The sequence below is a fragment of the Hemicordylus capensis genome, chromosome 6 (genome assembly GCF_027244095.1).
Source record: "Hemicordylus capensis ecotype Gifberg chromosome 6, rHemCap1.1.pri, whole genome shotgun sequence".
NCBI classification, from domain to species: Eukaryota; Metazoa; Chordata; class Lepidosauria; order Squamata; family Cordylidae; genus Hemicordylus; species Hemicordylus capensis.
Window position 1 is genome coordinate 18,759,846 of NC_069662.1, and position 26,082 is coordinate 18,785,927.

General features: G+C 45.3%; 2 protein-coding genes across 9 annotated transcripts in view; both read right to left on the minus strand.

The window, feature by feature from the left end:
* Window positions 1–607: 607 nt before the first annotated feature.
* Window positions 608–8,958, minus strand: LOC128330362 (cytochrome c oxidase subunit 6B1). Of its 5 annotated transcripts, none has more exons than XM_053263108.1 (5): window positions 8,756–8,957; window positions 7,919–7,997; window positions 6,542–6,673; window positions 2,942–3,042; window positions 608–862 (listed from the first exon to the last, which is right to left on the minus strand). In XM_053263108.1, exons 3-5 carry the CDS (start codon window positions 6,669–6,671, stop codon window positions 809–811), a joined length of 285 nt encoding a protein of 94 aa, XP_053119083.1. In that variant the 5' UTR covers window positions 6,672–6,673; window positions 7,919–7,997; window positions 8,756–8,957; the 3' UTR covers window positions 608–808. The 5 variants fall into 5 exon arrangements, with proteins under 5 accessions (XP_053119083.1, XP_053119084.1, XP_053119085.1 ...); XM_053263109.1 differs by having other exon boundaries at window positions 7,919–8,000; XM_053263110.1 differs by lacking the exon at window positions 7,919–7,997 and having other exon boundaries at window positions 8,747–8,958.
* Window positions 8,959–10,689: 1,731 nt separating this feature from the next.
* Window positions 10,690–26,082, minus strand: part of GARIN5B (golgi associated RAB2 interactor family member 5B) — a 29,942-nt gene continuing 14,549 nt past the window's right edge. For 3 of the 4 annotated variants that reach the window (XM_053263101.1, XM_053263102.1, XM_053263104.1), the window contains exons 4-11: window positions 25,504–25,595; window positions 23,407–23,450; window positions 22,583–22,632; window positions 20,791–21,926; window positions 17,791–17,840; window positions 17,575–17,672; window positions 15,431–16,353; window positions 13,489–13,681 (exon numbers count right to left, since the gene is read on the minus strand). In XM_053263101.1, the coding sequence (XP_053119076.1) occupies window positions 13,600–13,681; window positions 15,431–16,353; window positions 17,575–17,672; window positions 17,791–17,840; window positions 20,791–21,926; window positions 22,583–22,632; window positions 23,407–23,450; window positions 25,504–25,595 (2,475 nt within the window). In that variant the 3' untranslated portion in view covers window positions 13,489–13,599. Of the gene's footprint in view, window positions 11,859–13,488; window positions 13,682–15,430; window positions 16,354–17,574; window positions 17,673–17,790; window positions 17,841–20,790; window positions 21,927–22,582; window positions 22,633–23,406; window positions 23,451–25,503; window positions 25,596–26,082 lie in introns of those variants that run through there. The other variant, XM_053263103.1, reaches the window with a different exon arrangement.

Consider the following 26,082-nt stretch of genomic DNA (forward strand, 5'->3'; position numbering starts at 1 on the left):
GTGGAGACTTGTTTTCCCATTGCCACACTCCCCTCCATAAGCAGGTGGTGGGGTGTTCTTTGCAGGGTGTGTGCAGTTACTTGCTTGACCTCAGTTTTTTCCCCAGTTGAGATTTTGGGTGTGAGCATGGATTTCCCCTACACTCTTTTTCCTCAGCTTGGGTGTGTACAAAGGAGTGAGGTGCTGGTGCCTTGAATTCACACCTATCCTGTTCATTATGTTCAGAGTGTGCTGGATGTGCATTTAGTATGTGCAGCTAGAATTCTGCCTTAGAGCAAAGGGCCAGGCTAGATCTTTATTCAGTCACTTTGGGATCTGTGATTTTGTGACCTCTTGTGTCCCTCATGTATTCCATATTCCTTGCTGCCTCCTCAAAGGTACCAGCTAATTAAGCCCTTAAATCACTAGAATTTAATGGGAATAACATGAACCCAATTTCTTGTGGTTCATGTGTTCAGAGTTTGAGGAATGTGAGAAACAGAAGTAGATAGGATATTTTAAAACCAGGAAGAGATAATGGGGCAGATCAAAACTTTTTGGGGTGGGGGAATAAAATAAAACCAGACACAAGTAGGAAAAAAAATAAAGAAATGAAATTGACTAAACATTTCTATTTCAGGAATACATTTATTGGGATTTGTGTTTTACCTCCACTTTTTTTTTAAGAACCTGCAAAAATAACTGAATAATTTAAAGTGACACCTGCTGAGGGATTCAGCAACTTGAATAACTGATTTGGGGTTGGGCTGGAACACCAGTTGTGAGCATTGCCCACTGTGTCTCCATAAAGCAGCAGTGAAGGAGATGCTCATATCTTGCCAGCAAAGGTTCCTGCTTCACGTTCCTCATCCCAGCGTTTTATCTGAAAATGGGGGAATAGAAAGGTGGCTAAGAAAACTTAAGAAATGACCAAAGGCAGTTTGGTTCTTGAGGTAAACAAATCCAAATTCCACACACACACCCCACCCCATGTGGTAAGAACCCCGTCATGCGCTAAGAAAAAAATTAACAATGTGCTGTCCTTAAATGGTACTCCAAAATTTGCCACCTGAGGGAGGCCCGCCATTGCTGTCTCATGGGAGGGCCAGCCTAGGGATAGAGAGATAATCAGTGTTGTGTTTACTTTGTATTAAAACAAGAAAAAGAAAACATTAACAATTCTCGGCTTGGGTAATTGAAATTCTGTGCCAGTAAAATATTAATTCTGCTACCTGTACAAATTGTGCAAACTAAACAATTGTGCATAATTTCTTCTGGTTTTGTTAGTCACGAGGAGAAGCTTGGAGCTATTTAGTGCTGGCACTGAAGCCTCTCTCTATTTGGAGATTTTATTTATTTGCTGAAACTTCTTATATACCGCCTCCTCCAAAGACTCTAGGCGGTGAACAACAGAAATACCAACAATAATCAATTAAAAATATATATTAAAAGGCGAAACAGGTGAGTCTTAAGAAGGGCCTTAAAAGCAGCCAGGAAGGACAATGAATGAATTGGCGGGGATTGTGTTCCAAAGAAGAGGGGCAGCCACAGAGAAGATCCTCCTATGGGCCCAGGCACCACACACCACACCAGGGCCTGGGACAATAAGGAGGGCCAGCTGAGAAGACCTCACAGGACGGGATACAACTTAGCGAGAGAGGCAATCCTGGATATATACAAGTGCTAAGCCCATAAGGTTTTGTATGTGAGAACCAGCACCTTGAATTGGACCCAGAAGCAAACAGGCAACCAATGCAGCAACCGTAAAAGAGGTGTGACACTATCAAATTTACAGCCACCCATGAGGAAATGTTCATTCACTTTTCTGGCTTCAAAGATTTAATCAGCAGGCATTACCCATTTATTTTCAAACATATTTTTTAAGACATAGTGACTAGAGAATTGCTTTCAAAACAAAAAAAGGCTTCTGATTCATTCTACTACTACTACAAATATTTATTTATATACCCCTCTTCAACCAAAGTTCTCAAAGTGGTTTACACAGAAAAATAAATAATAAATAAATAAGATGGTCCCCTGTCCCCAAAGGGTTCACAATCTAAAAAGAAACATAAGGTAAATATCAGCAACAGCCACTGGAGGGATGCTGTTCTGGGATTGGATAGGGCCAGTTGCTCTCCCCCTGCTAAATATAAGAAAATCACTTTAAAAGGTGTCTCTTTGCTGAGTTAGGATACTACTACACCCAATACCACATTCTCATAACATTAAAACAGATCTAACGATGATGAAGGGACTGTAATAAGCATTCAGGAATGTGCATGTAGAACCAGCAGACTGGACTAGGGTGAATCAATCTACATTTTATAGATATATACCATGTACCATAAGATTTGTTAGATCGCTTCCAAAATGTTTCTCAGACTGAAGAGCAGGCCTCCTAGTGGGTCATCGGATAACAGCAGGGTGTAAATGTGTCTGAAAACTATGTCCTTGTAGACTTACACTCTTCATTGCTTGTAGACCTACACATTTTCAGAGTTTAAATTTTTTCCAAAATGTGGCACATGATATCTAGGATTATAGCAACATGTTGTGGTTTTCTATATTTCTCTTGAGACTTGCTCTTTTGAAGGGATTGAATTTTCTATCAGCCAACAACTTGCCAGTTTTTCTAAGAAGTTCACATTTGGTTAAAGGTACTAAAGAGAAGGGCCCCCCCCAAAAAATAACTCCACAAGAGCAGAGTTCAGCTCTACATTGCTTGTGACCTCTTTGGCATTTCAAAAGGAAAGGGTGTGTGCTATTCCCTATACATTGATTCTAAATAGGCTGTACTAGCTGTTCTCTGCTTACATGATCAGCATGGCTTATAGTTCAACATCTATACAATATTAACCTGGCTTGCTACTTGCATGCATACCAATCCCATGATGCTGTTGAGGCAGCACAGAGTGTGTGTCATACATTTCTCCCCTAAAAATCTGATGCTTCCACTTACCCAAGCAACTGGACACAGGGATTTGTAGACCCTATGGTACCATTCACACATTTCGACATCCTTGCCTTTGGCTGCCAAGCTTTTCATGCACCGGTGATAATCTGTAAAGAAGGAGGTGAGGCAATGTGGCTTCTACAGTGCCATCCACCCTTTTTCTGCTTAATGTACATCTCAGCTGTAGCATCTGCACCATGTAAACCTGGAATTACCAGTACCCTCTCTGCAATGACTAAAACCTACACCCTCAAGGCAGACAGAAATACATCCTAAAAAGATATGCCAGTATTTCATTCCCCCAGTACAACATACCTGAAGCAGAACATTACCTGGCTCCTCTCTGCTTTGGCTCCTGGGAAATTAAAAAAGCTCTGCAGCTCTGGATGACAGCAGTTTTTGGGCAGCTGCCAAAGGGTGGTACTTAATTTTATTTTTCTTATTTTTTATATTAACACATTTTTATACCGCCCAAAACTTATGTCTCTGGGCGGTTTACAACAGAATAAAAACAAAGTAAAACATTCGTTAAGACAAAAATAGGGGGGGAGGGGAAACACACACATTACAATTTAAAATTTTTAAAATAATATTTTAAAACAGCATTAAAACCATTAAAACAACATTAATTAAAAGCCTGAGTGAAGAGATGTGTTTTTAAATACTTTTTAGAAGCTGTCAGAGATGGGGAGGCTCTTATTTCACTAGGGAGCGCATTCCAAAGCCTCAGGGCAGCAGCGGAGAAGGCTCATCCCTGAGTGGCCACCAGATGAGCTGGTGGCAGCTGCAGACAGACCTCTCCAGCAGATCTCAGTGGGCGGTGGTATTCATGCCGAAGAAGGCGTTCCCTTAAATACCCAGGGCCCAAACTGTTTAGGGCTTTATAGGTTACAACCAACACCTGGTATTTTGCCTGGAAACATATCGGCAACCAGTATAGCTCCTTCAATACAGGAGTTATATGGTCTCTCCGAGATGATCCAGAGACCAGCCTGGCTGCCGCATTCTTGACCAGCTGTAGTTTCCGGACTACATACAAGGGCAGCCCCACATAGAGCGCATTACAGTAAACCAGTCTGGAGGTTACCAGCAGAGGTACCACTGTTTTGAGGTACCACTGTTTTGAGGTCATTCACCTCAAGAAACGGACGCAGCTGGCGTATCAGCCGAAGCTGATAGAAGGCACTTCTGGCCACCACCTCAACCTGGGACACCAGAAGTACCCCTAGACTGTGTACCTGTTCCTTCTGGGGAAGTGTGACCCCATCCTGAACAGGCAGAGCAAAATCATCTCTCAAGTTCCGACCCCACACAATGAGTACCTCCATCTTAGCCGGATTCAGTCTCAGTTTGTTATCCCTCATCCAGCCCATCACCGACTCCAGGCAGGCATTTAGGGAAATTATGCCCTCTCCCGATGATGCTGACATGGAGAAATAGATTTGGGTGTCATCAGCATACTGATAGCACCCTGCACCAAATCTCCTGATGATCTCTCCCAGCGGTTTCATGTAGATATTAATCAACATTGGAGACAGTATGGAGCCCTGGGGAGCACCATACAAAAGTTCAGATTTTGAAGAACAGCAGTCTCCAAGGGACACCATCTGGAACCTGCCCAATAGGTAGGAGCGGAACCACTGCAAAGCAACTCCCAACCCCCTCAGACGCTCCAGAAGGATACTATGGTTGATAGTTTCGAAAGCTGCCAAGAGGTCCAGAAGGACCAACAGAGTCACACTTCCTCTGTCAATTGCCAATTGGAGATCATCCATCAGGCTGACCAAGGCAGTCTCCACCCCATAGCCAGCCCGAAAGCCAGTTTGTAATGGGTCAAGATAATCAGTTTCATCCAAGGCTTTCTGGAGCTGGGAGGCCACCACCTTCTCAATTACCTTGCCCAGCCACAGAAGGTTGGAGACAGGCCTGTAGTTGTTCAAGTCCGAGGGATCCAGGGTAGGCTTCTTCAGAAGCGGTCTAATAATTGCCTCCTTAAGACAAGGAGGCAACCTACCTTCCTTCAGAGACGCATTTATAATCTCTACCAGGACTTCTACAACAACCCCCCTGCCAGATAAGATAAGCCATGTTGGACAAGGGTCAAGAGAACAGGTGGTGGGCCGCACCATTCCAAACAGCTTGTCCACATCCTCAGGAGTCACAAACTGGAACTGATCCAACCTAATCACACAAGAGGAGTCTCTGGACACCTCCACATCAGACACTGAGGTAATTGTGGATACGGAGTCTAAGTCGGCCCGAATACGAGAGATTTTCTCCACAAAGAATTCATTAAACACATCACAGAAGGTAATCGATGGTTCCAGATTCTGATTCAGGGGAGGAGGGGCACTCACTAGCCCTCTCGCAACCCTCACAATCTTAAGGATGATGCCTGAAGGCACCAATCAACAGGAGATACAGCTATAACCAATGGATGTTGCTGTTGTCTTCACTATGTTTACTTTTAGACTGAGAGAGCCCTTTGGGGAGAGGTCATGATTTTATTTTATTTTATTGTTTAAGCCGCTATGAGAATGTGTTTATTAAAAAGTGGTATATAAATAACTATACTAATAATTTGAATTGTGCTTTGGAATGGAGAGGACAAATGTGAGAATTTACTTTCACTGAGTACAGAATAGTGGGGGGATAGGCTATAAATTGCTGGGGAGAAATGGGCTATGGCGGTACATAAAATATTTGTTATAGTAGTAATAGAGCTCTGGGAGACATTACATGGCTATCATAGCAGATGGGCTGCATTACCATCAGAGTGTTGTAGACAGGGACAGCCCTTCTGAGGCAAGGTGAGGCAACTGCCTCAGGCAGCAGATTCTTGGAGTGCCAGTGAGGTAGCAAGATGCTTTCCTGCTCTCTCCTCCTTGGAAAAAAAAGGGCCGGAGGGGGAGGAGGAGGTTGTGTACAAGGAAGGGCAGCATTTGCCACTGCCTCAGGAGCACAGAGGTCTTGGGCTGCCACTGGTTGTAGAAGGCCATGGACATCCAGCAAGTCTTCTGGGCAGCGTGTGTATGTGTGTAGGAGTACACAGAGTGCTAGCAACGTCTACTTGGCCTACTTGTTGCTAAAGCTGTTCCTAAGCCTTATCACCGTTAACTGTCACTTACAGAAGTATTTTAAAAACAACACATTGGTATTATGCAGAGTGAGGCAGATACTGCTTAGGAGTAATAAGGCAGGAGTGTGTGTGTGTGTGTGTGTGTGTGTGTGTGTGTGTGTGTGTGTGTGTGTAAACAAAAAATACATGTTGGCAGCAACAGCCACAGAATAGCAAAAGGTGCAGGAGCAGCACTGGAACTGACAAGAGGCAGAAGCGTCAAAATGTTTAAAACTGCCCAATGGCAGACACATTTAATATACATACATACGTACGTACAACATACATACAAATATTTATATACCTCTTTTCAACTAAAGTTCCCAAAGCGGTTTGTTCCCATGGCAGTCCTATGGCAGCCCCAATAACAGATGTTTAAGCACAGATTATCATCCTGAAACTTGCCCAAAGCAATTCATTACCACCCAAGAATAACACAAATATTTAGTTCCCCCTCCCCGCCACAGCCATATTCCTTCTTTACCTACCCAGATAATTCTGGTAGCAGTTGCGAGTCTGGTTGGTGTTTGGAAAACGTGGGTCAAAGGGGGCTGTGCGATAGTCATCCCGTTTTTTCTTGATTTGACTCAAGTCTGCTGCAGCTGAAACAGTCTGCATTTCTAAGAGGAAGATGGTGGGATGGAAAGGTGAGAGACTCCACTGACCTACCACCACATTGCCCTTCCTCAGAAAAAACAAACACCCACATTGCAGCTTTCACTTCCTTCCTAGAGAACTGACTCAGAAAAGCTGCATGCCAGGGATCCAGGCCCTAGTTTCTCTGCTCTAGTGGCCCAAGAGGCTCTGGAAAGTTAATGCATCCTTGCGCTGGGCCTAGTCTTTGACCCAGTTTAACCAGGCTGTGCCCATTGACCAGATGGTTTTTTGTTTTTTTAATCTTCTGCAGACTGCTTGTTACAAGCCTTTTCAACAAAATTACCCCATTTTGCTAGAGGCTTCTACCAAAAAAACTCTCCACACTCTGTGGTCGCCAGGAGTCGACACCGACTCAACAGCACACTTTACAAGAGTGATAGAATGGTACCATACTTTTGTGATAGAGGGCACCACTACACCTTTCTTCTCCCTCTTTTGCTCAGTCCTCATGGGCCTCTCGCTCCTAACTAGTGACCTCCAATTGCCCAGGGCAGCCCCAAGAACTGCCTTTCTTGTACCCTGAACAGGTATTTTTTTATCAGTTCTCTCCAAATCCTTCCTCAAAACCCATGTTTTCCACATAGAACTGACTTAACCTCTAAATCCTTATTTCAAAATGGAATCAAGCTATATGTTCTTGTTACAATATTAACAATGGCACACCTTTCCCTCCCTTTTCTGTTTCACCTTCAGTTGTTTCCCCACTATTTTAGATTGTAAGCTCTTTGTGAACAGGAACCTGTCTAGGTGGCCTCTGTAACACTGTAAGGCACTACTATCATGGTACAATAGGTATGAGGGAATATACAACATACCCAGCTCCACTTCTGCCTCCTCACTGCCATTCTTATTACTTTGGTTACCTCCTATGAACTCTCACATCTTGCACACACACCCCATTAACACACCCACAACTGCCATGGGGCCTTCTTATTCTTTTACTACATGGCTTCATCAGCTTGCTTGCCTCTCACTATTAACACGTTTGTTTAGACAATCAAAAATCTGGGACCAATATCCTGAAGCAAAAACCTCTGTCTATCCAAACAAGGAATTACAGGTTGTTCCAGCCATACACAATTTGTTCACTTATCCTGAATCAACAGTCACAGGTGACTGTATTGTTTCCCTTCTCTATTGTTTATGGAACTGTAGACACCCGTCACAATGACTGATGGGTGACTGTTATCTTCACAAAGACCACTTACATGGGTATCAAAGAGAAAGATGAATCAAGATATTGCTGAGATGTTACCACACTCTCAGCTGTCTTCAACCTTTGATTCACTGCTTGAGAAAATAAGTCAGAGGTTGAAATGAGTGCAGTTGTTAAAATCCAGGACAACGGATCCTGTGAACAGGCATGCATATCCTTGTAGCCAGATATCTCTTCATGCCCTTCTGGCCCTACAACCCACCCTGACACCCAACTCCCATCCCATAATATTTATTCACCCTCTTCTCTCTGTCCCTCATGGACTGTTTAAGTTCTCAGCCCAAGTCCCTCGAAACTGAATTACTCATTTTCAGTGCCAAATAGTTGGTATGACTCTGGCTCCTAACAGCCAGTGTAGAGGAGGAGATTGCAGGGGGCCCAGGGAGGCACTTTCTCAGCCCCAAAATAGCTTGAACCCACCAGACCCAAACTCCAGGGCACAGGTGCCCCTAAGTAATTTTAGAGCCTGGACCTAAAGGCCTTTGGAGCCCCCCCCCCCACCACACACACACACACCGCAAGTTACACATCATTTTTTAACACATAAGTTCCTGAGGGCATAAACCACACCACCCAGTGATAACCGTGCACCAGGTTAACAACCCAGCTTTACAGTTATCACCAGGACAGACTAAAGAGGATTTGGGGGGGCCCCGGTGGGGGGGGGCGTTGGAGGCCCTGGACTTTGGCCCCGAAGTCCAGAGGTAAGAGTGCCTCTGCTCCAGGGGATAGAATGGCACTAACATCTGAAGGGTTTTTTTTCTGGACCCAACAGAGAATCACAAGAGGGGTAAAGCTCCCCAGAGCACTTGGTGAATACCATCCAAACCTTTAACGGAGGCTTTGGAGATAATCGGAGAGCCTCCTAGAACCAGGGCAGTGATAATAGGCTCGGGAGAACTACAGGTGACAGCTGCCCGGTGGCAAGGTTTTCGAGCGAATGAGCTCTTGTTTTGTACTGTCTTTTCCTACGCCTGTATGTATGTGCATTTGGAGTAACTGCCATAGAATCTTCTGGAACTGGATGGAAGGCCGCCTGTGTGGAGGCAACATGCTAATTTAGCCAATCAGATTGTAGGAGTTGGCTGCCCTGGTGATGTGTTTAGAAAACCAAAGAAACTCCATGTTGGCCCAGAATACCTCATTTTAACTGAAAGTAACCCCAGCCCAGCTCAGGGACATCAATGCCTCTCATGATCAACGTCATTATCTCTCTCCACTAAATTGTATCTATGAAACTTGGTTCTCACAAGGTTCTCACTGTTTTTCGCTGACAGTTAAGAAAACAGGATTTAACCAAATAAGGAGTAATCACCAGATGAACAATGAATCATTCGCATGCTTACTAGATACTTAGACCACCATTTTATTGTCACGTATACTGTGTCTAGGGTGTCAGCATCATTCAGATTGTTTGTATAAATGTAAGATGCACCTATAACCAAACTGTAATCGGTTTGAGAGCGTAAGCCTACTGATTACCTATTGCTAAACTGCAGTAGCAATAAAGCCTCTAAATGATTCCCACTGAGTCTGTTTGATTGACTAAGAGGCGGACCCAGGGACGAACCATGTTCACATCACTGGGGCTTAACCTTTGGCTGCATAACCGCCATAGAATCTTGGGGAACTGGTGAAGAATGAGAGGGAATCCTTCATTCTACTATAGGAATAAAATTGTTTTGTCTATCTTTTTACTCCCCCCCCTTTTTTTTTGCTAAGTAACCCCCCCCATCCCACCCCTGTATTTGTTGAATATACTTTTTTTAAAAATACAGGAAAACAATGTTCTGCAAATAGAAAATTGGCATGTTTGGGAGAAGGATTTGAGCTCAGCAAATATGCATTTGCATTAGCTACGAACATTATTAGTTATTCTAACGGTGGCGAATGAGGCAGTTACTGAAATAATTTTTTTTAACTGCTTGTGTAATCCAAAAACCTTCATTAGAATAGTTCTCCCTCTAACATGCGTAGTACAAATGCTGCCAAATGCAGATTTTTTTAGAAAAACAAGATGTGAAAGTAGAACATTTGGTAAATTTATACTTATTGCATTAAAAAAAGTCACCAGTGATGTTGGAGATTGTTAATTTTTACCCCCCACTAGGTAAAACAGCAGAGCACTAAGGAACGAGCATTGAGCACACACTTCAGTTACAGAGTAGGTAGCAGAGGATGGTTTCGTTGTTGCAGCTATTTAGAGAAAACACATGGAGATTCTTGTAGAACTAAATACTAAGTATATATTGGTTAAGTACACTTGGATAGGAAAGACCTAAACCTAATCTAAAGGACTACATAATGAATAGGTAAGGAGGGAGAGAGATGTCTTCCATCTTTTGTTTGTTTGTTTAATTTAGTTAATTTTATTACTTTTATTGTATCTTGTGTCTATCTTATTGTTGTGAGCCGCCCTGAGCAGTAGTGCACTGGAGGGGCGGGGTATAAATATTTTAAATAAATAAATAAATAAATCTTCTCTCTAGGAGGAAAGGAAGGATTGTGACTCAGCACAGGAAGTGCAAAAGAGTCAGATCAGGGATCATAGAGTAGAGACAGGTAGCTCAATCAGGGAGACTCTTACTCACTATCTCTATACTCCCAATGCCCCTAGTGGTCATTAGGATAGTGGGTGCAAAAGGTCGATGCACTGGAACTCCATATCCAACAAGTGATACCCACCCCTCAAGCCAAACATGATGCACACAGGTTTAAAATATTGCTTTTCTTGGTGAAATACACAAACATAGCAACTGGGAAAACATTCTGTTCATTTATTTATTTAGATCCTGTTTTTCAAACAAATTTTGTCACTCAAAGCACCTCGTATCAATTAAAAATGAGACACAGGCCGCCCCACCCTCAGACTTACAGGCACACAAGGGAAAGGTAACCATTTCTAGAGGGGTAGCCATGTTTGTGTGTTAATTCATTCTTGTAATGTAGTAGAAATTGTTTCTTATTCAGATCACAGACAATAGTATCAAACACTGTTATAAATTCAAATTAAAGTTTAGTACTGCAACCTTCCTTTGACATTCTTTGTTAGAATGGCCACTTTCAGGTCTTCAGCAAGGCATTCCTGGAAGAATAGGAAATGTCCTCCCCAGGCGCTAACAATGATAAGGCAAGGGGAGACAGTTGTCTGGGGGCCCCACTGCCTGGAGGGGCACCCCAGAGGCACCTCATGTGACTCCCCATTGCCCCCTGCCCAGCCCCATAGCCTCTCAGCCACTTGCCCTCTTCGCCGTCTCTCCTGCTTGTTCTGCTGGCCCGCAATCGAAGCAGCAGGCAAGCTGCAAAGAGCTCCTTTTCTCCCTAGGCAGTCGCCTAGGACTCCAGTTATTGGGTGCGGGCTCTTAGGGAGACAGAGAGTTTGGCCTGAGGGGAGGCAGGCAGCACCAATAGAGGCAATTCCCATCTGGGAGACTTTACCTTCAGAGGCTGGGATTCTGGGAAGTACCTCCTGGTACCTTTTGAACACTAGGCAATGAAGCCACATAGGACTTAATCCTTGCTCTCTTCCCCTGCCCTGATTCGACTCACAGCCAAATGCTGCCAGTGGGTGATGCCATTTCTGGGTTCTATGGGCCACACTTGACCTGAAGAGATGAGATGCAGCATGGCAAACATCTAGTCCACAGTCACAGGCATAAGATCCTCATGTCAACAATCTGTGTATTCTGACTAGATCTCGTCCCAGTCAAGGCAGGAAAGGAAATAAGACACACTCACTTTTCCAATAAAAATTATATAATTAAAAAATAATCTTTGCTCCTTGGCATATCAGTAGCAATCAGTTGCTCATATTTCAATCCTGATGCAACTCCTGGCTACTTGGAAACTGGCTAACTACACAACTCAGGCTGGGAGTAAATACGCTGTAGACACCAAGACAGAGTCCTTTCAAACTGGCTCAGTTGCCCCTTCTGAAAGCAAAAGCAGGGAAGTGTTAATAAAATATTAAGATTTCATGTATTTGTTTACATCATATCCTATGTTTCCACTTTAAAAGCCACCGAAAGTGGCTTGCAAAGCAAACACAAGCAAGAGAAAGTACAACTGAGAATAACCATATTTAAAACATCAGTTAAAAACAGTCAAACATAGGGACAAACTACACATTATGACAAGGACATGGTTGGCCCTTACATGTTTGTTCCCCCACACCTACACGCAACCTGCAGATAGCCACAGGGATGCTGATCTGGACTGTGACACCCACCCACCCACAACTTGGGGGAAAGGGGGCTTTATCCCTTGGTCCCAATCCAGATCAGACCCCCACAACGGCTATTTGCCCCAGGAGGGAAGCTGCCCCTGGCACCAACAGGAGCTTGCCTCCTGGGGCAAATAGCAGCCAGACTGAGATCATAAGGACTATATCCTTCCCCACCAGCATGGTTGCTATTTGGAAAGGGAAAAACAAGTCTATAAAGGCCAATCACGTGCTTGTCTAGACATATAGTTTGGCTCACAGACAGAGCTGTCCTCCCGGATAGAGGCAGAACCAGAACCAGTCAGAGATTAAAAAGCAAATAGGGCAGACTTTGCTTGGTGCCTAAATGTCAGTAAACACAGTACTAGGCAAACAAGTCTGGGGAAAGAGTTCCACAGCTGGATGCCACCAAAGAAAAGGCCATCTCTTTAGTAGCCACCCCCCTAATCTCTAAAGAATGAGAATGATACACCACAGAGGAGAGAATCTAACTGGAAAGACTGGTGAAGGCACCCCCAGTAAGGCTGCTGGATTATTTGTGTTCTGCAATATCCATATAGGCAGCTTTACAAATATTTTGCAGCTCTCCATATTACCTCTTTTACTGTATGCCCCAGACTCCTCCTAGGGTACATATGTACAGAACACCATCTAATGGGAAGATCTTCTGTTCAGGTTCTATTGAAATAAATGGGAGTTGCACCAAGAACAGGATTCTGTTTGGTTCCTTCATAACTGGCCCTTACTTAAGCCCTATATGTTTACCACATTCTCCCTCCAAAGCCTAACTATAGGTAACAATGATAAAGAGAAACCCTAACCCTGATTCTACCTCAGCCTGGCCAATCAGACCAGAAGCTTTCAGGCCCGTTTCAACAAAACCAAAAGTCCAACCTTTCAGCTTCTTTTGCTCTCACTCACCAAAACCTTCTGCTCTCCTCAGAGGCGTAACTAGGGAAAACGGCGCCCGGGGCAAGCACTGAAATGGCCCCCCTGCGCCCCCCGCACCCCCCCCCCAACATACTACATTATACTTAGGTTTTTCCTCACAAGCGCCCGCCGCCGCCGCCAAGCCAGGCCACTGACTGGCCTCCAGGCGCCAGCAAAGCAATGGGGGGGGCGCGGGCGGCACGGAAGGGACCGCTTGTGGGGGAGGGGGCGCCGACACGCTCCCTTGACTGCTGCAGCGCTGCTGCACTGAGCAGGAAACATTTGTATTAACAAAAAAATAAAAAAATATTAAAAAAATATTTTTTGTCATGGCGGTGCCCCCCACGTGACCAGAAAAGATGGCGCCCGGGGCACGTGCCCCCCTGCCCCCCCTATAGTTACGCCTCTGGCTCTCCTAAAGAACACAGGATGTCCAGCTCGCAACATCCCTTGTTCTCTAATCTGCTAGAATCTTCTCTTGTTTCAGGTGAGACATGTAATCTTCCTGACCTGACCCGAGGTCAGGAGTTCTTAAGTTTCAGAAACATGGGGTATGATGAATGAGACCACCTTTCCGGAGGCCATGGCACATCACTGTCTGCCCTAGAGAGGGAGAGAGAATCCCGTTAGGATCTCGTCCACAGTGGTTCCCTTTTTAATTGCATTTTTGAGGGGTACTCATACTCTTATCCATTAGATCAGGGGTTCCCAATGTGTGGCACTCTAGATGTTGCTGAATTTTAAAAACTTCCATCATTCCTGGCTACAATTTATTGTGGCTGGGGATGATGGGAGTTGTAATTCAGCAATATCTGGAGTACCATAGGTTGGGAACCCCTGGAATAGGAGGTTGCTTACGATATTGCACAAAGGCAATGTCTGAAACACTGATGAGGAATCCTGGCTAGATTCAGACATACTAGATCCTGTTTCCTCCCACAGAACAGAAAGCAATAATGAAGTGGAAGTTTCTAATCAAAGGCACAGTAATCTGGAAAAGCTTCAATGCACACTGGATAGGGTGGCACTGGAATTTTTGTTTTTTAAACCACCACAGCTTAGATCTGAAGAAAGACAATGCAGAAAACACTGGAATGAAAAGGCTGGTAATGACATCAGGGCTGTTCTCATGATTGGAACTAGGGTAGCAGAATCCTCCTACCCTAGTTCAGGAGCTGTGCACGCTCCCAAGATCTGACTGTGTGTAAGATAAAAGCAAAGTCAGAGGTGGGGAGCTTATTCATCTGTCAAGCCCCAGCTGGGTAGGATGAGCATGCCTTACCCATCCTACCCAGTTGTGGCTTGACAGAGGACGGAGCAAGCTCCATCTCCAACCTTGCTTTTATGTAACACACAATCCAATATCAGGAGCACACACAGTTCCCAAATTAGGGTAGGAGGCTTCCTTAACGCTTTGCTAAATAATCAAACCCCAACACTCTGCAGTCACAGATGTGTAGATATTGGCTGCTGTCTAAACCTGAAACTTACTTGATGGGTGCATGTGGGAGAAAGAACTCCAGGAGCTATCCTCTCTTATTGTAAATGTGTCAAATTTTGGTTTTTCTTTTAAACCCGTGGTATAAAGATACTGCATTTGGCATGTTCATACTTAACATTGTTGCTTTCTGATAAAATTTGCCAGAAAAGCTGTAAGACTGAGGTGGTGGTCTTACTTTTAAAAGTACTCCTTAGCAGAATTTGAAAAAAATTAAAGTTGAAAAGGTTTCAGATTTGGAAATTGTGTGAATTGCAAATTTGGGTACACTTTCCTTCCAGCTTAAGTGAACAGAGAAGTAGTTCTGCTGGATCAGATCAAAGATCCACCTAGTTGAGCATCCTGTTCTCCACAGTAGCCAACCAGATGCTTTCAGGAAGTACACGCCTAGGGCATGAAGGCAGCAATTCCCTGCCCTCTCGCGGTTCCCCAGCAATGGTATTCAGTGGCATCTCACCCCAGAATCTGAAGGCTCCGTTTACCTATTATACCTAAAAACTGTTGATAGCCCTCTCATCCTCCATTAATTTGTCTAATCCAATTTTTAAGCCATCTTAGATAGTGGCTGTCACCACATCCTGTGGCAGTGAATCCCATAAGCCAATCATGAATTATATTAAGTACTTTTTTTCTCATCTGCTCCAGATCTACTGTTTATCAACTCTATTGGATGACCCTGAGTTGAAAAATATGATATTTCTCCACTTTCTCCACAACATGCATAATTTTATAAGACTCTATCATATCCCAGTGATCTTTTTTTCTAAAATAAACCGTCTAAAATATTTAGTCTTTCCTTATAAGGAGGAAAGATACTATGTCCTTATCCTCTAGCCCTCTTCTATAATCCAGACCTGGCTGATGTGTCTTCAGGTGAAAGACTGCCAGACTGACTGGGAGGTCTAGTCACAGCTCTGGATGGACGATTGCTGGGCCTAGGAGAGGCATCAGCTGCTCTGGATTTCTGAGGAGACTTCCTCTTGCCTTCAGACTTGTCTTTCTTCTTCACATTTGTTAGCCACCCACCAGATTTTAAGAGGCTTGGTTTTTGCGTGTTGCTTGTCTTTGAGAAGCCAACTGCTTTAGAAACCGTATTAATCAGTGAGCGACCCACACCCACTGAAATACGGGATTTGGCGAGAAGGCCAGATATCTTTGAAAACTTGGATTTGTGGGAAACAGCTCCAGACTCTGTGTGAGCTTCCCTGCTCTGCTGCTGGGCTCTTGTGGTCAATTCTTCAAATTCTGCAGTCTTTAATCTCTGCATAGAAGGACCAGGTGCTTCAGAAACTGTGATTCTCCCTGAGCGCCCCATAGCCACAGATTTGGTTTCTATTGCAGAGGGACCACCTGCTCCCTCAGAAATACGGGATTTCACGCTTGGGTCTTTTGGATCCTGTGTGCTGAGCTTCTGTGAGGGACCTGCCCTCACAGAAATACGGGATCTGTCAGGTGGTCTGCTGTGCTTCTGGGATTGTCCTGCTGCTCCAGAAGTGTCACCTCTATTGGAGGGTCTTGCATTTACCGCAGTGGCATTTGCCTCAGAGCCTCTTGCAGCTGTCAATGTCTGGATTGGTTGGTTTTCTGCTTCTGTCCCCAGCATAGCTCCTGTTTTGGAACCTGCATCCATCCCGGACATGCCAGCTCCGCTGAGTTCAGAAGAATCTCTCAGTTCGTGTGGCAAGAAGTTTCTCCCTGATGGACCTATCACACCTGAGATTGTCACATGCTTGGATGACTTGGAAGACACATCTGTGATCTCATCTTGTAGGACGAACTGAGAGAGAGAGAGAGAGAGAGAGAGAGAGAGATATGGGTGGGTGGGTCGGTCAAAAAGGATAGGCCCAGAAGGCAAGTATGTTGACCAAAACGTGAATGCAGGTTGCCTATTTGCATTGTGTATTGTAAAAACTGTCCTGCAGGCACAACCTTCCCCATCAAGTGGTCAGGGCTTTAAAAAAAATGCTAGATATAGGTCAGTTCTTGAAATATAGGGGAGACAGAGGGAGGCCATAGCTACAGTTTTTAAAAGGCAATGGAGGAATGTTTGGTTAAAGTCAAGGGAAGTGTTCATGGATTTCATTAAAATGTCCGCTTACCTTTCCCTCGGTAATTCAACCACTGCCAAGCATCTTTGAAAGTTACACATCTGACCCACAAGCCATGCTGTCTAACCTCCAGTATGTTTGGACTTAGTAGCTAAAAGCACTCGATAGATGTTCAGAAGGCCCTACCTTTTTAGAGATACCCTAGCTCGGGGCAAGCAGATCAGGATCTACTGGTAGGTGATATTCAATTGTTCAATAATGTCAGTAACATGAAGGCTTCCACCACCTGGTGCTGGAATTTGGACTGCTGGAATAAAGAAAGCTTGGGGTGGGGTGGGGGAACCAGGAGTGGATTTGTTGTTGTTGTTGTTGTTGTTGTTTTTGCTCAGGGTGAGGTGGGAATAAAGTTGTGGAAAGTGAAATGGGTGAGAGATTCTAGAGAGGGTATATAGTGGTGGGTAGGGGGAGAGAGAAGGTGGGGAGATAAAACCCTCACTTTTTCAATACAAAAGCCCCCTGTGTGGACAGAACAAAAAGGAAGGGGAGAAGGTTGAAAGAGGGATTCTGTGTGGACAGCCCGTAGTGACTCCCAACAGTATTGATCACACTTCCTCATGCAGTAAGCCTCCCATTAAAACACCTCAAAGTTGCCTCAGGCACACATTTCAGTTACACACATCAAATGTTGAATAATTATCAGTTGCTATACATAGATGTAGGACTCCACGGCAACACTACATCTTGAGCGGAAAAAACTCTATTGGCTCATGCTGACATTGCAGCAGCCTCCCTCCTGCCAAGCAGGTGGGCAAGGAACGGCCAGTCTGAGCATCCAGTACTGTGTAGCACATACTAGCCATCAGATGCCCGGGAAGAGCAACTCCAAAATGTGCCTCCTGCAGACATGTCCCCCCATAGATCTCTAGACTGGCCCCGCCTTCACCCTGTACCTTAGCTTCGTCCTTGTTTTTTGAGTCCTTTAATCTCTCCATAGATGAGGACAAAGCGGAATAGATAGTTACGAAGGTAAGGCTGCTTCTTTTTTTGGCTGCAAAGCAAATGGAGGGATTGTAAGGTGCATGGCTCCCAACCACATTCATACCAGCCAGGGGGTGCTGAGGGGAGCAGAGGGAGTGATTGTTCATCTAGCTGGAATTTCCCCCTACCTGAGCTCATAGCCGATTTCAGTTTACTTCTGGACGTGGTCGCCTGGTCCCTGGCAAGATATAACTTATATTAGACTCTAATTTCCTCAGGGGGTTCAACATCAAGATTCAGATATCGGTTTTGTTTTATTTGCTAAGGTTCAAAATGGTTCCCAAGACAATGTACCTTGCTCAGAATCCCAAGCATCAAAGTTTGTAATTAGAAACGTTATGCTTCCAGACCTCACAGTTGCAGAAAAAAGATGGGGAAATATTACAAAAGAATTACAAATAGATCGGAAACAAGAAAGCCATTAAACACGACTCAAATTTGGGATGTTTTTCAACTTTAGAGGTTTCAGTGACCCCAAGATTTCTCAGGCTAGCTTAGATGTTAGTCTTATGGTGACATTTAATTTTAAAGAAAAAGTAGAAGTACAGGAAAGCACTAGAGCAGTGATCTTCATTATTTTTCAAGCAGGGGCTGCTTGGGCAAGAAGCCTTCAGTGTGGGAGCCATTTCCCACTGTGCTGACCCTGGCACAGTACTGCGCTTTTCTCAGTGCTGGGATGGCCCTCTAAGAGAGATGGAGTCCTCTCTTAAGAGCTCTGTGGGGCAAGGGCTGGGAAGGACGACACTTCCCAGCATTCTGTGCACACTTTCCAAGATGTTGCAGGGGCTCAGGAGGGCTCAGTTTTTCTTAGGAGAGCACCCCTCCCCGTCCCAGCAGTTGGCAAAATGCAGCACTGCACAGCGAGAATGGTAGTCTCTTAGGGATAGGGCCATAGGTCAATGGTAGAGCATCTCTGCATGCAGAAGGTTCCAGGTTCACTCCCTGGCAGCATCTCCAGGTAGGGCTGGGAAAGCCTCCTACCTACAACCTTGGAGAAGCTGCTGCTAGTCAGTATAGACAACACGATAGTAGACCACCAGACCAATGGTTTGATTCAGTATAAGGCAGCTTCCTTAGTTCCTATCTCATTTTGGTGCGGGGAGGAGAGCTGGTCTTGAGATAGTAAGCACTACTCAATTAGACCGACCAATGGGCTGAATCAGGATATGGCAGCCTCCTTGTTCCTATTCAGCTTTGGTTGAAGCTTCACACAGGCCCAATAAACTCGGCGTTCCCAACCTGTGGTACTCCAGATGTTGCTGAACTACAACTCCCATCACCCCCAGTCACATGATGGGAACCCCTGCAATAAACAATTAGTCAGGGGGACACACCAAGGATTGACGGGGGCTGCCACTAGTCCCCGGGCCTTACATTGATGAACACTGCACTAGAGAGCTTTTCGCCCAACTTCATTAAAGAGCTAGGTAGGACAGAGCTCACTTCTTTCCTCTCCTACCTTGCTTTTTATGCACAGATGATCTGAAAATACAACTCCTGAACTCTTGGGTAGGATGTGTCTCCTACCCTAATAATGATAGTGTGAAAACTCGCTCTCTCTCTCTCTCTCTCTCTCTCTCTTTTTCATTCATATATATATAAAACTATTTATCCCATTAGAAAATATATGGAAATATAATTCAAGGTGATAGGCTGTCACCTTGTCAGCTGATAATAGTTCCAGATGGAATGACAAAGGCCTGGCTTATACATTACCTTAGGAAAGCGGCGGGAACTGTTTCCCTGTGGTTGGGTCTACATTTGGATGGAAGAGTCACGTGGATATAGTGAACAACATGATTCCTTCCTTCCCTGGGGAAGTTTGTATGAAAAGGAACCAACATATCTCCACAGCCATGCAGTTCCACAAAACAGAATGACAGTGTTGTGGGGCTCTTCCATACAAATTGAGTGATGTGGGGCCCAGCCACAGGGAAGCAATTCCCACTTTCCTGAGGTAATGTATAAGCCAGACCTCCGTTGTCTCATCTGGAGCTGTTATCAGTTGACAAGGTGACAGTCAGTCACTTCAAACACCACAATAGGTAACATCCTTTTCTTCATTTGTTTGAGCATCTTTATCCCACAGATGTTAGCAGATCTCCCTGACTTTTGTCGGCTTGTTCAATTGGGCTTCAAAGCCAGCTCATCTGCTGATTCTCTTGCCTTGCCCAATCAGATTGCTGGGCCCATTCCTCTAGCCCTAAACTCCCGACATCCTGTTGGAGATGGAGTTCTAGTGCATTGACCTTTTGCACCAACTATCCTAATGACCACTAGGGGCATTGAGAGTAGAGGTAGTTAGTGAAGGTCCCCTTACCTGTCCCTGCTTGCCTCTACTCTATGACCCCTACCTTGACTCCTTAGGTACTTACTGTCTTTCCTCTTAGAGAGCAGATGAAAACATCTCTCTCTTTTCCCCTACCTGTTCATTATGAAGCTGATAGGACAAGATCTTTCCTATCTTATTTATTTTATTTATTTTTTACATTTTATATCCCGCTCTTCCTCCAAGGAACCCAGAGCAGTGTACTACATACTTACATTTCTCCTAACAACAACCCTGTGAAGTAGGTTAGGCTGAGAGAGAAGTGACTGGCCCAGAATCACCCAGCAAGTGTCATGGCTGAATGGGGATTTGAACTCAGGTCTCCCCGGTCCTAGTCCAGCACTCTAACCACTACCCACGCTGGCTTTCCAACATCTTAAATGTACTTCACCAATAAATCTATTTAGTTTAGATTGTAAAACAATCTCCATGCATATTCTTTAAATAAATGCAACAACTAAACTCAGTACTCTACTCTGTAACTGGAGTGGGTAGCTTCTTTTGGCACTTTGCTAAATAATAATAATTATTATTTTATTATTATTTTACATTTTATATCCCGCCCTTCCTCCAAGGAGCCCAGAGCGGTGTACTACATACTTAGGTTTCTCCTCACAACAACAACCTTGTGAAGTAGGTTAGGCTGAGAGAGAAGTGACTGGCCCAGAGTCACCCAGTTAGTATCATGGCCGAACGAGAATTTGAACTCGGGTCTCCCCGGTCCTAGTCCAGCACTCTAACCACTACACCACGCTGGCTCTCGTTACAAACCCCAACACAGCCAGTTCACCCCACATACCCAGTTGATTCCTTTTTGTCTAGGGCACTGCTCGGCTCCCCTCTCTTCTCTCTGCCGGGTCTTGCCTTCGGCTTACTTCGTTTATCTGCTTCTGATGTTCGGCTTTGGGACCTGGTTTGAGCCGGGCTAACCATCTTGGAGGGCCCCACAGCCACAGTCCTCAAACCTGGTTGGGAAGGCCCCATTGCGGCTGACACTGTTGTCTTGTGGAATTTTGACCCCCTGCTGCTTTTCCTTTTGGGGCTCCAAGAACGAGAGCGCTGCCCCTCTGGTGTGGGGCTCAAAGAAGTTGGCCGAGTCTCTGGCTTAGGAGGAGCAGCAGAGGTCCCATATTTCTCAGAAGCTTTAGATTTTACTGACAGCTCTCTAGATAAGAGTCTGTCTCCAGTCTCTGCAGCTCCCTTCTCCACCTCCTTCACAGCTTCCGAAGGCTTGGTTTTAACATCAGAGCCCTTGGTCCCCACTGAGGTTGCTCCAGATGGGCCAGCTGCCACCAACATGGGACCTGCAGCAGAAGGTTCACTGGCCACTGAACTATCATACACATCTGATGGGCCTACAGCCACTGATCTTTGGGCACTGGTGGCTAATGGTGCTCTTGGAGAATCAGCTTTAGCTACACGATGACTTTGCTCCCTTGACATGCTGTGGGAGGCTGAGCCTTCTCGTGACGGAGGCCTGCGGGGGTTTGACCGACCTGCAGTTCTGTTCTGGGATTCTGTGGTGCGCTTTTCCCTGAGGTCCTGGCTGTCTTTTGGTAACAGACTTTGGGCTTGTACCAATGATAAGAATTTTTGGCTCCTTTCTAATTTAACAGCGGTGGGTTCAGATTCTTCTGGTGTTTTGACACTGGGGTCTTTCTTCACTTTTGAGACACTGGCATGTCCAACATCCCTCCTCTGGCTGCTTCCTCCGGCACTCAGCTGGCTACCTGGTTTGGAGGGACCAGCTGCTCTTGAGACGGTAGATGGCAGAGAAGGCCCAACACCCACGGACAGTGTACTGTGTTCTGAAGTCCCTACACCAGTTGAGACACAGGATCGTGTAGGAGAGCGGGCAGAAGCCCTTTTGGACTTGGATTGCTTCTTTGGTCTAGAGGCCTGAGTCTTTTCACTGGAAGTGTACTGCTGTTCAGGCTAAAGATAAAATGTCACAAGTTATATGGGAAATGGATTCCTAGGAGACAAGTGGGGGCGAGAATGCAATCGCCATACAGAAAAAACTGACCTGCCTATCTCCCTAATGTTACATCAGCAAACCAAAGATCCTTCTTAAAATTTTATATATACACACACACACACACACACACACAACACACACACACACACACACAACACACACACACATTTTGACATCACTGAAAAACAGTCTGGGCTTGAGAGAGAAAAAATTGTGCACACTGGGCTGGAAAAGAAAGGCTAACAGCTCTAATTCTAGGATTACAAGAGCATGAGGAAAAGTTCCTGTTTGTGGACCCCCCACTGCCCTCCTTCTAGGTCATCATTCCTTTCTCCCCTCATTGATGAACATTCTAAACCACCCAGTTCTCCTCCCCACTGTCCTCAAACTGCTCTATGCCCTCCCTTCTCCTATCATGTGTCGTCCAGCCACAAAATTTCTTCTGCCATAATAGCCAGGTCAGGAGAAAAAGTGGCTGACAAGGACCACCACCTGTGGTAAACGTACCATTTGTCCCTAGGCTGTGCCAACCCCAGGCACTGGCTTCTCTCTGAGGTAATTGGGATTACAAATCTAGAGAAGGAGAAATATTGGTCTCTTTTTCAGTCCTTACCTCATTGGTGGAGAGTCCAAGTGTTCCTTGAGAACTGCATCCTCCAGACCCTTTTGGGATAAAAAGAAAAGAAAAGGCAGGATGGAGCAGGGCAGTGAAGACAGCAGAGGGGCCTGTTGGTGAGGAGGCGGCTTTTGTGAATAGTGAAAGAACTGGTGTTGAAAGGGACACACACAAACACAAACACACACCCTCCACCTACTTTCCTCTCCAGGGTGCTTTCCACATTAGACCCTGCAATGAGGTCACGTCCAGCTTTCCCTTTAACAGGGATTCCCATATGTTGTTGACTACAGTTCCCAGAATCCCCAGCTGCAATGGCTTTTGCTTGGGGATTATGGCAGTTGTAGTCAACAGCATTTGGGAATCCCTGTTAGAGGGAACACTGGTCACATCGTATCTCGAAAGTGTGCTTCCACACTTCCTGCGTCGTGACACTGCAGTCCCTATGCGGACAGCAGGGTGCCGTTCACATTTCCAATGCCTTGTTTCAAATTTAATTGCTGCAATATAGAGCTAGGACGTCGTACATCCAGTGTAAAAAGGTTGCTGTTTCTTCGGGTTGTCAGTTTCCACGAGACTGCTCTCCCTGCTGTTTACATTTCGAATGCAACTTGCCTGAACGGAAGCATCTTGCTGCTGTTGAGCAGCTAGTCTGGAAAGCACCCTGGTGCTCAGCTGTGTCTAGGCCTCACAAGCTGCTTCACCACAGCAGGGGGGCCCATAGAGAGTTGTGCTGGCTGTGAGGCAGCTGCTTCCTGCGCACCTCGGTCATATCCAGGAGCAGGACTTGGCCCTGGCCCTGAAGAGCTTCCATTCCTTACCTGGTTTTAGGATACTCTGCCTTGAAGCAATGGAAATACTCGGTCTGCAATGGAAAAACCTAGATGAGAACTTGGCCAAACAACTATTCTTGCACAACCCCCACCATACATTGGCCAAACTAAAATGACTTTGGAGGTGCCAAATGGTGGCAATATCCTCATTCCTCGTAGTGGCATAACTAGCCAGAGTGACTGTGGCTGGAGTAAAGGTAGAATGTGCTGTTGAGTCAGTGTTGACTCCTGGCGACCACAGAGCCCTGTGGTTGTCTTTGGTAGAATCCAGGAGAGGTTTACCGTTGCCCTCTCCTGCTCAGCATGAGATGATGCCTTTCAGCACCTTTCTATATTGCTGCTGCCTGATATAGGTGTTTCCCATAGTCTGGGAAACATACCAGCGGGGATTCGAACCGGCAACCTCTGGCTTGCTAGTCAAGTCATTTCCCTGCTGTGCCATTAAGTGGCTCATGGCTAGAGTACCTTCATAGAGACCTCCACACCTTTCTGCCTGAAATTTGGATGGGAAGTTCTCTCCCTCTCTCCCTCCCTCCCACTCACACACTAACACACACCTAGAATCAGGGATCACTCAAAGACACTTATTGGCTGGAAATGTAGGGTGGACCAAAAAAAAGCCATACTTCAAGCAGTGCATATTTAATCTATGGCCATTGCTGCCACAAGAGGAAATGACCACTAGTTTTAAGGATATTTATATACTGCTTGTTTTCAACAAAAGGTTCACAAAGTAGTTTAACCCTTGAAAGAATGAACAAAAAGTTCACACAGCAGAAGGAATGTAGTTAGACTTGACCTCCATGGATTTGTCTATCAATGGCTCCTAGTCATGATGTCTATAAATGCTGCCTCACAGGTTCACAGGCAGGATGCCTCTGAATGCCAGATGTAGGGGAGCAGCAGTGGAAAAGGCAAAAGCCTTCATCTTCTGCTTTCCAGAGGCATCTTGGTTGGCCATTGTGGGAAAGAGGCTGCTGGACTAGATGGGCCTCAGTCCTGATCTAGTAGTGCTCATATTAGGTTCTTATAGGTTGGAGAGAAAGATTACCTGGGTAGTTGCTAAGTAACCTCCAAGTGGTTCCTCCTCCCCCCTTTACCCTATAACTCCTGAAGTAGCTGTCCCAGTGCAAAATCATGGCAGAAACATTTCCTCCCATCTGATCCTGTCTCCCCACTCCACAAAAATTATATATAGTAAAAGATAATTTCTCTATCTTCAAGCCATCTTCAAGCCAGCAGGTTTTCAGCTGGAGAGAGACAATAGTCTGAGATGTTCTTTTTGAAGAAAACGGAAAGTGTTATGTTAGAGGTATTCACCATCCTGGGGAGTAAAGGTCCCATGTGTGAAACAGGGACACCCCCCTGCCACAATGAGGCAGCACAGCAGGACTTGGTCGGCGGGGGGGGGGACTTGTTGCCTCGCACATGCACAAACCTATCTATCCAGATAGTAAATGCTTCTGGATGAGTTTGAGAATATCTACAACCAGGACCATTATGAGATTCAACAATTTTAAGCTTTAAAAAAAACACACATATGTAAACTCCTAGAGGGCATACACACTAACACAAAAAGAAGATGAAACACTTGCTTAAGAAGCTTGGACATGAATACAGCAAATAAAGAAGGAATATTTCACCAATATGTAATTGAGCAGGGGTCGGCGACCTGGGGTCTCCAGCTTTTGTTGAACTACAACTCCCATCACCCCCAGCTACAAGCTGGGGATGATGGGAGGAGTTGTAGTTCAGAAATAACTGGAGAGCCCAGGTTGCCTGCCCCTATGATAGAGGATGGAGAGGCAACTCAGGCAGTGGTCCATGGTGAGAGAAGAGGTGTGTAACCTACAAGTATGCAAGGGCACCTCTATTTTCATCTGTGAAATGTTGGATGCCATCTCCTTTTGTACACACAGGTATATAGAGATGTATATCTGGTAATGTGAATGGCTGTAGCAGAGTCTCTCTCGCTACCATCTAGATACATAAGCTGGAAAGTGGATGTAATCAGCCTTAAGCAGTTCTAGTATCATTTATCCCCGGCGTCCCAGTCCCAAGATGCCTAGCAGAGCAGGTACGTACGTGAAGGTTTGGTTCTCATAGGAGGAACTGGCCTGGCTTGGATGCTGCTTGAGCTGCTGAAAATCTTGAACCATGACGGCTGGGAGCCAGTGCTGCCAGAGGAACACAGAGCAAGACATGTAGGACAATCAGATGCACAGCAATGGAGGGTGAGAGGGGCAAGGGAGAGATGTGTCTGTGACAAGAATGGTCAGCTGGGACACATCTTGTGGGTCAGATCTTTCCCCGTGGTGATTTTATCAAGTCCCCGGTGATCCTACTAAATTTTCAGCAGGGTGAGGTAGAAGGTTTGCCAGCAGTTTCGTCCATAAAGAAAAGAGAGTTTCCAGGTTGTATACCATGCTTTGTTCTCACTCTCTTTTTGTATGTAACATGCTAGGGCTGTTCACACAACCCTAAACTGAGGAGCGCCCAGCCAGGGCAGGAGAGCCTTGCATGCTCCTGATTGGTGGCCATATGTTTGCAAAGATCAAGGCAGCAGGAGGGGAGAGTGATCTTGTGGGAGCCGGGAGCTGGATAGGGCAGCTTCTCATCTACTCTCGATACAATGCTGGGGATGGAATGTGAGTTGGGCAAGTC

Excerpts from the sequence above, each read along its gene's own strand:
- LOC128330362 (XM_053263110.1), bottom strand. The coding sequence starts at position 6,671 with ATGCAGACTGTTTCAGCTGCAGCAGACTTGAGTCAAATCAAGAAAAAA. Across the intron at positions 3,043-6,541 it reads CTGCTACCAGAATTATCTGG|ATTATCACCGGTGCATGAAA; the intron begins GTAGGTAAAGAA and ends CCTTCTTTACAG. Across the intron at positions 863-2,941 it reads CCCTGTGTCCAGTTGCTTGG|ATAAAACGCTGGGATGAGGA; the intron begins GTAAGTGGAAGC and ends CCCCATTTTCAG.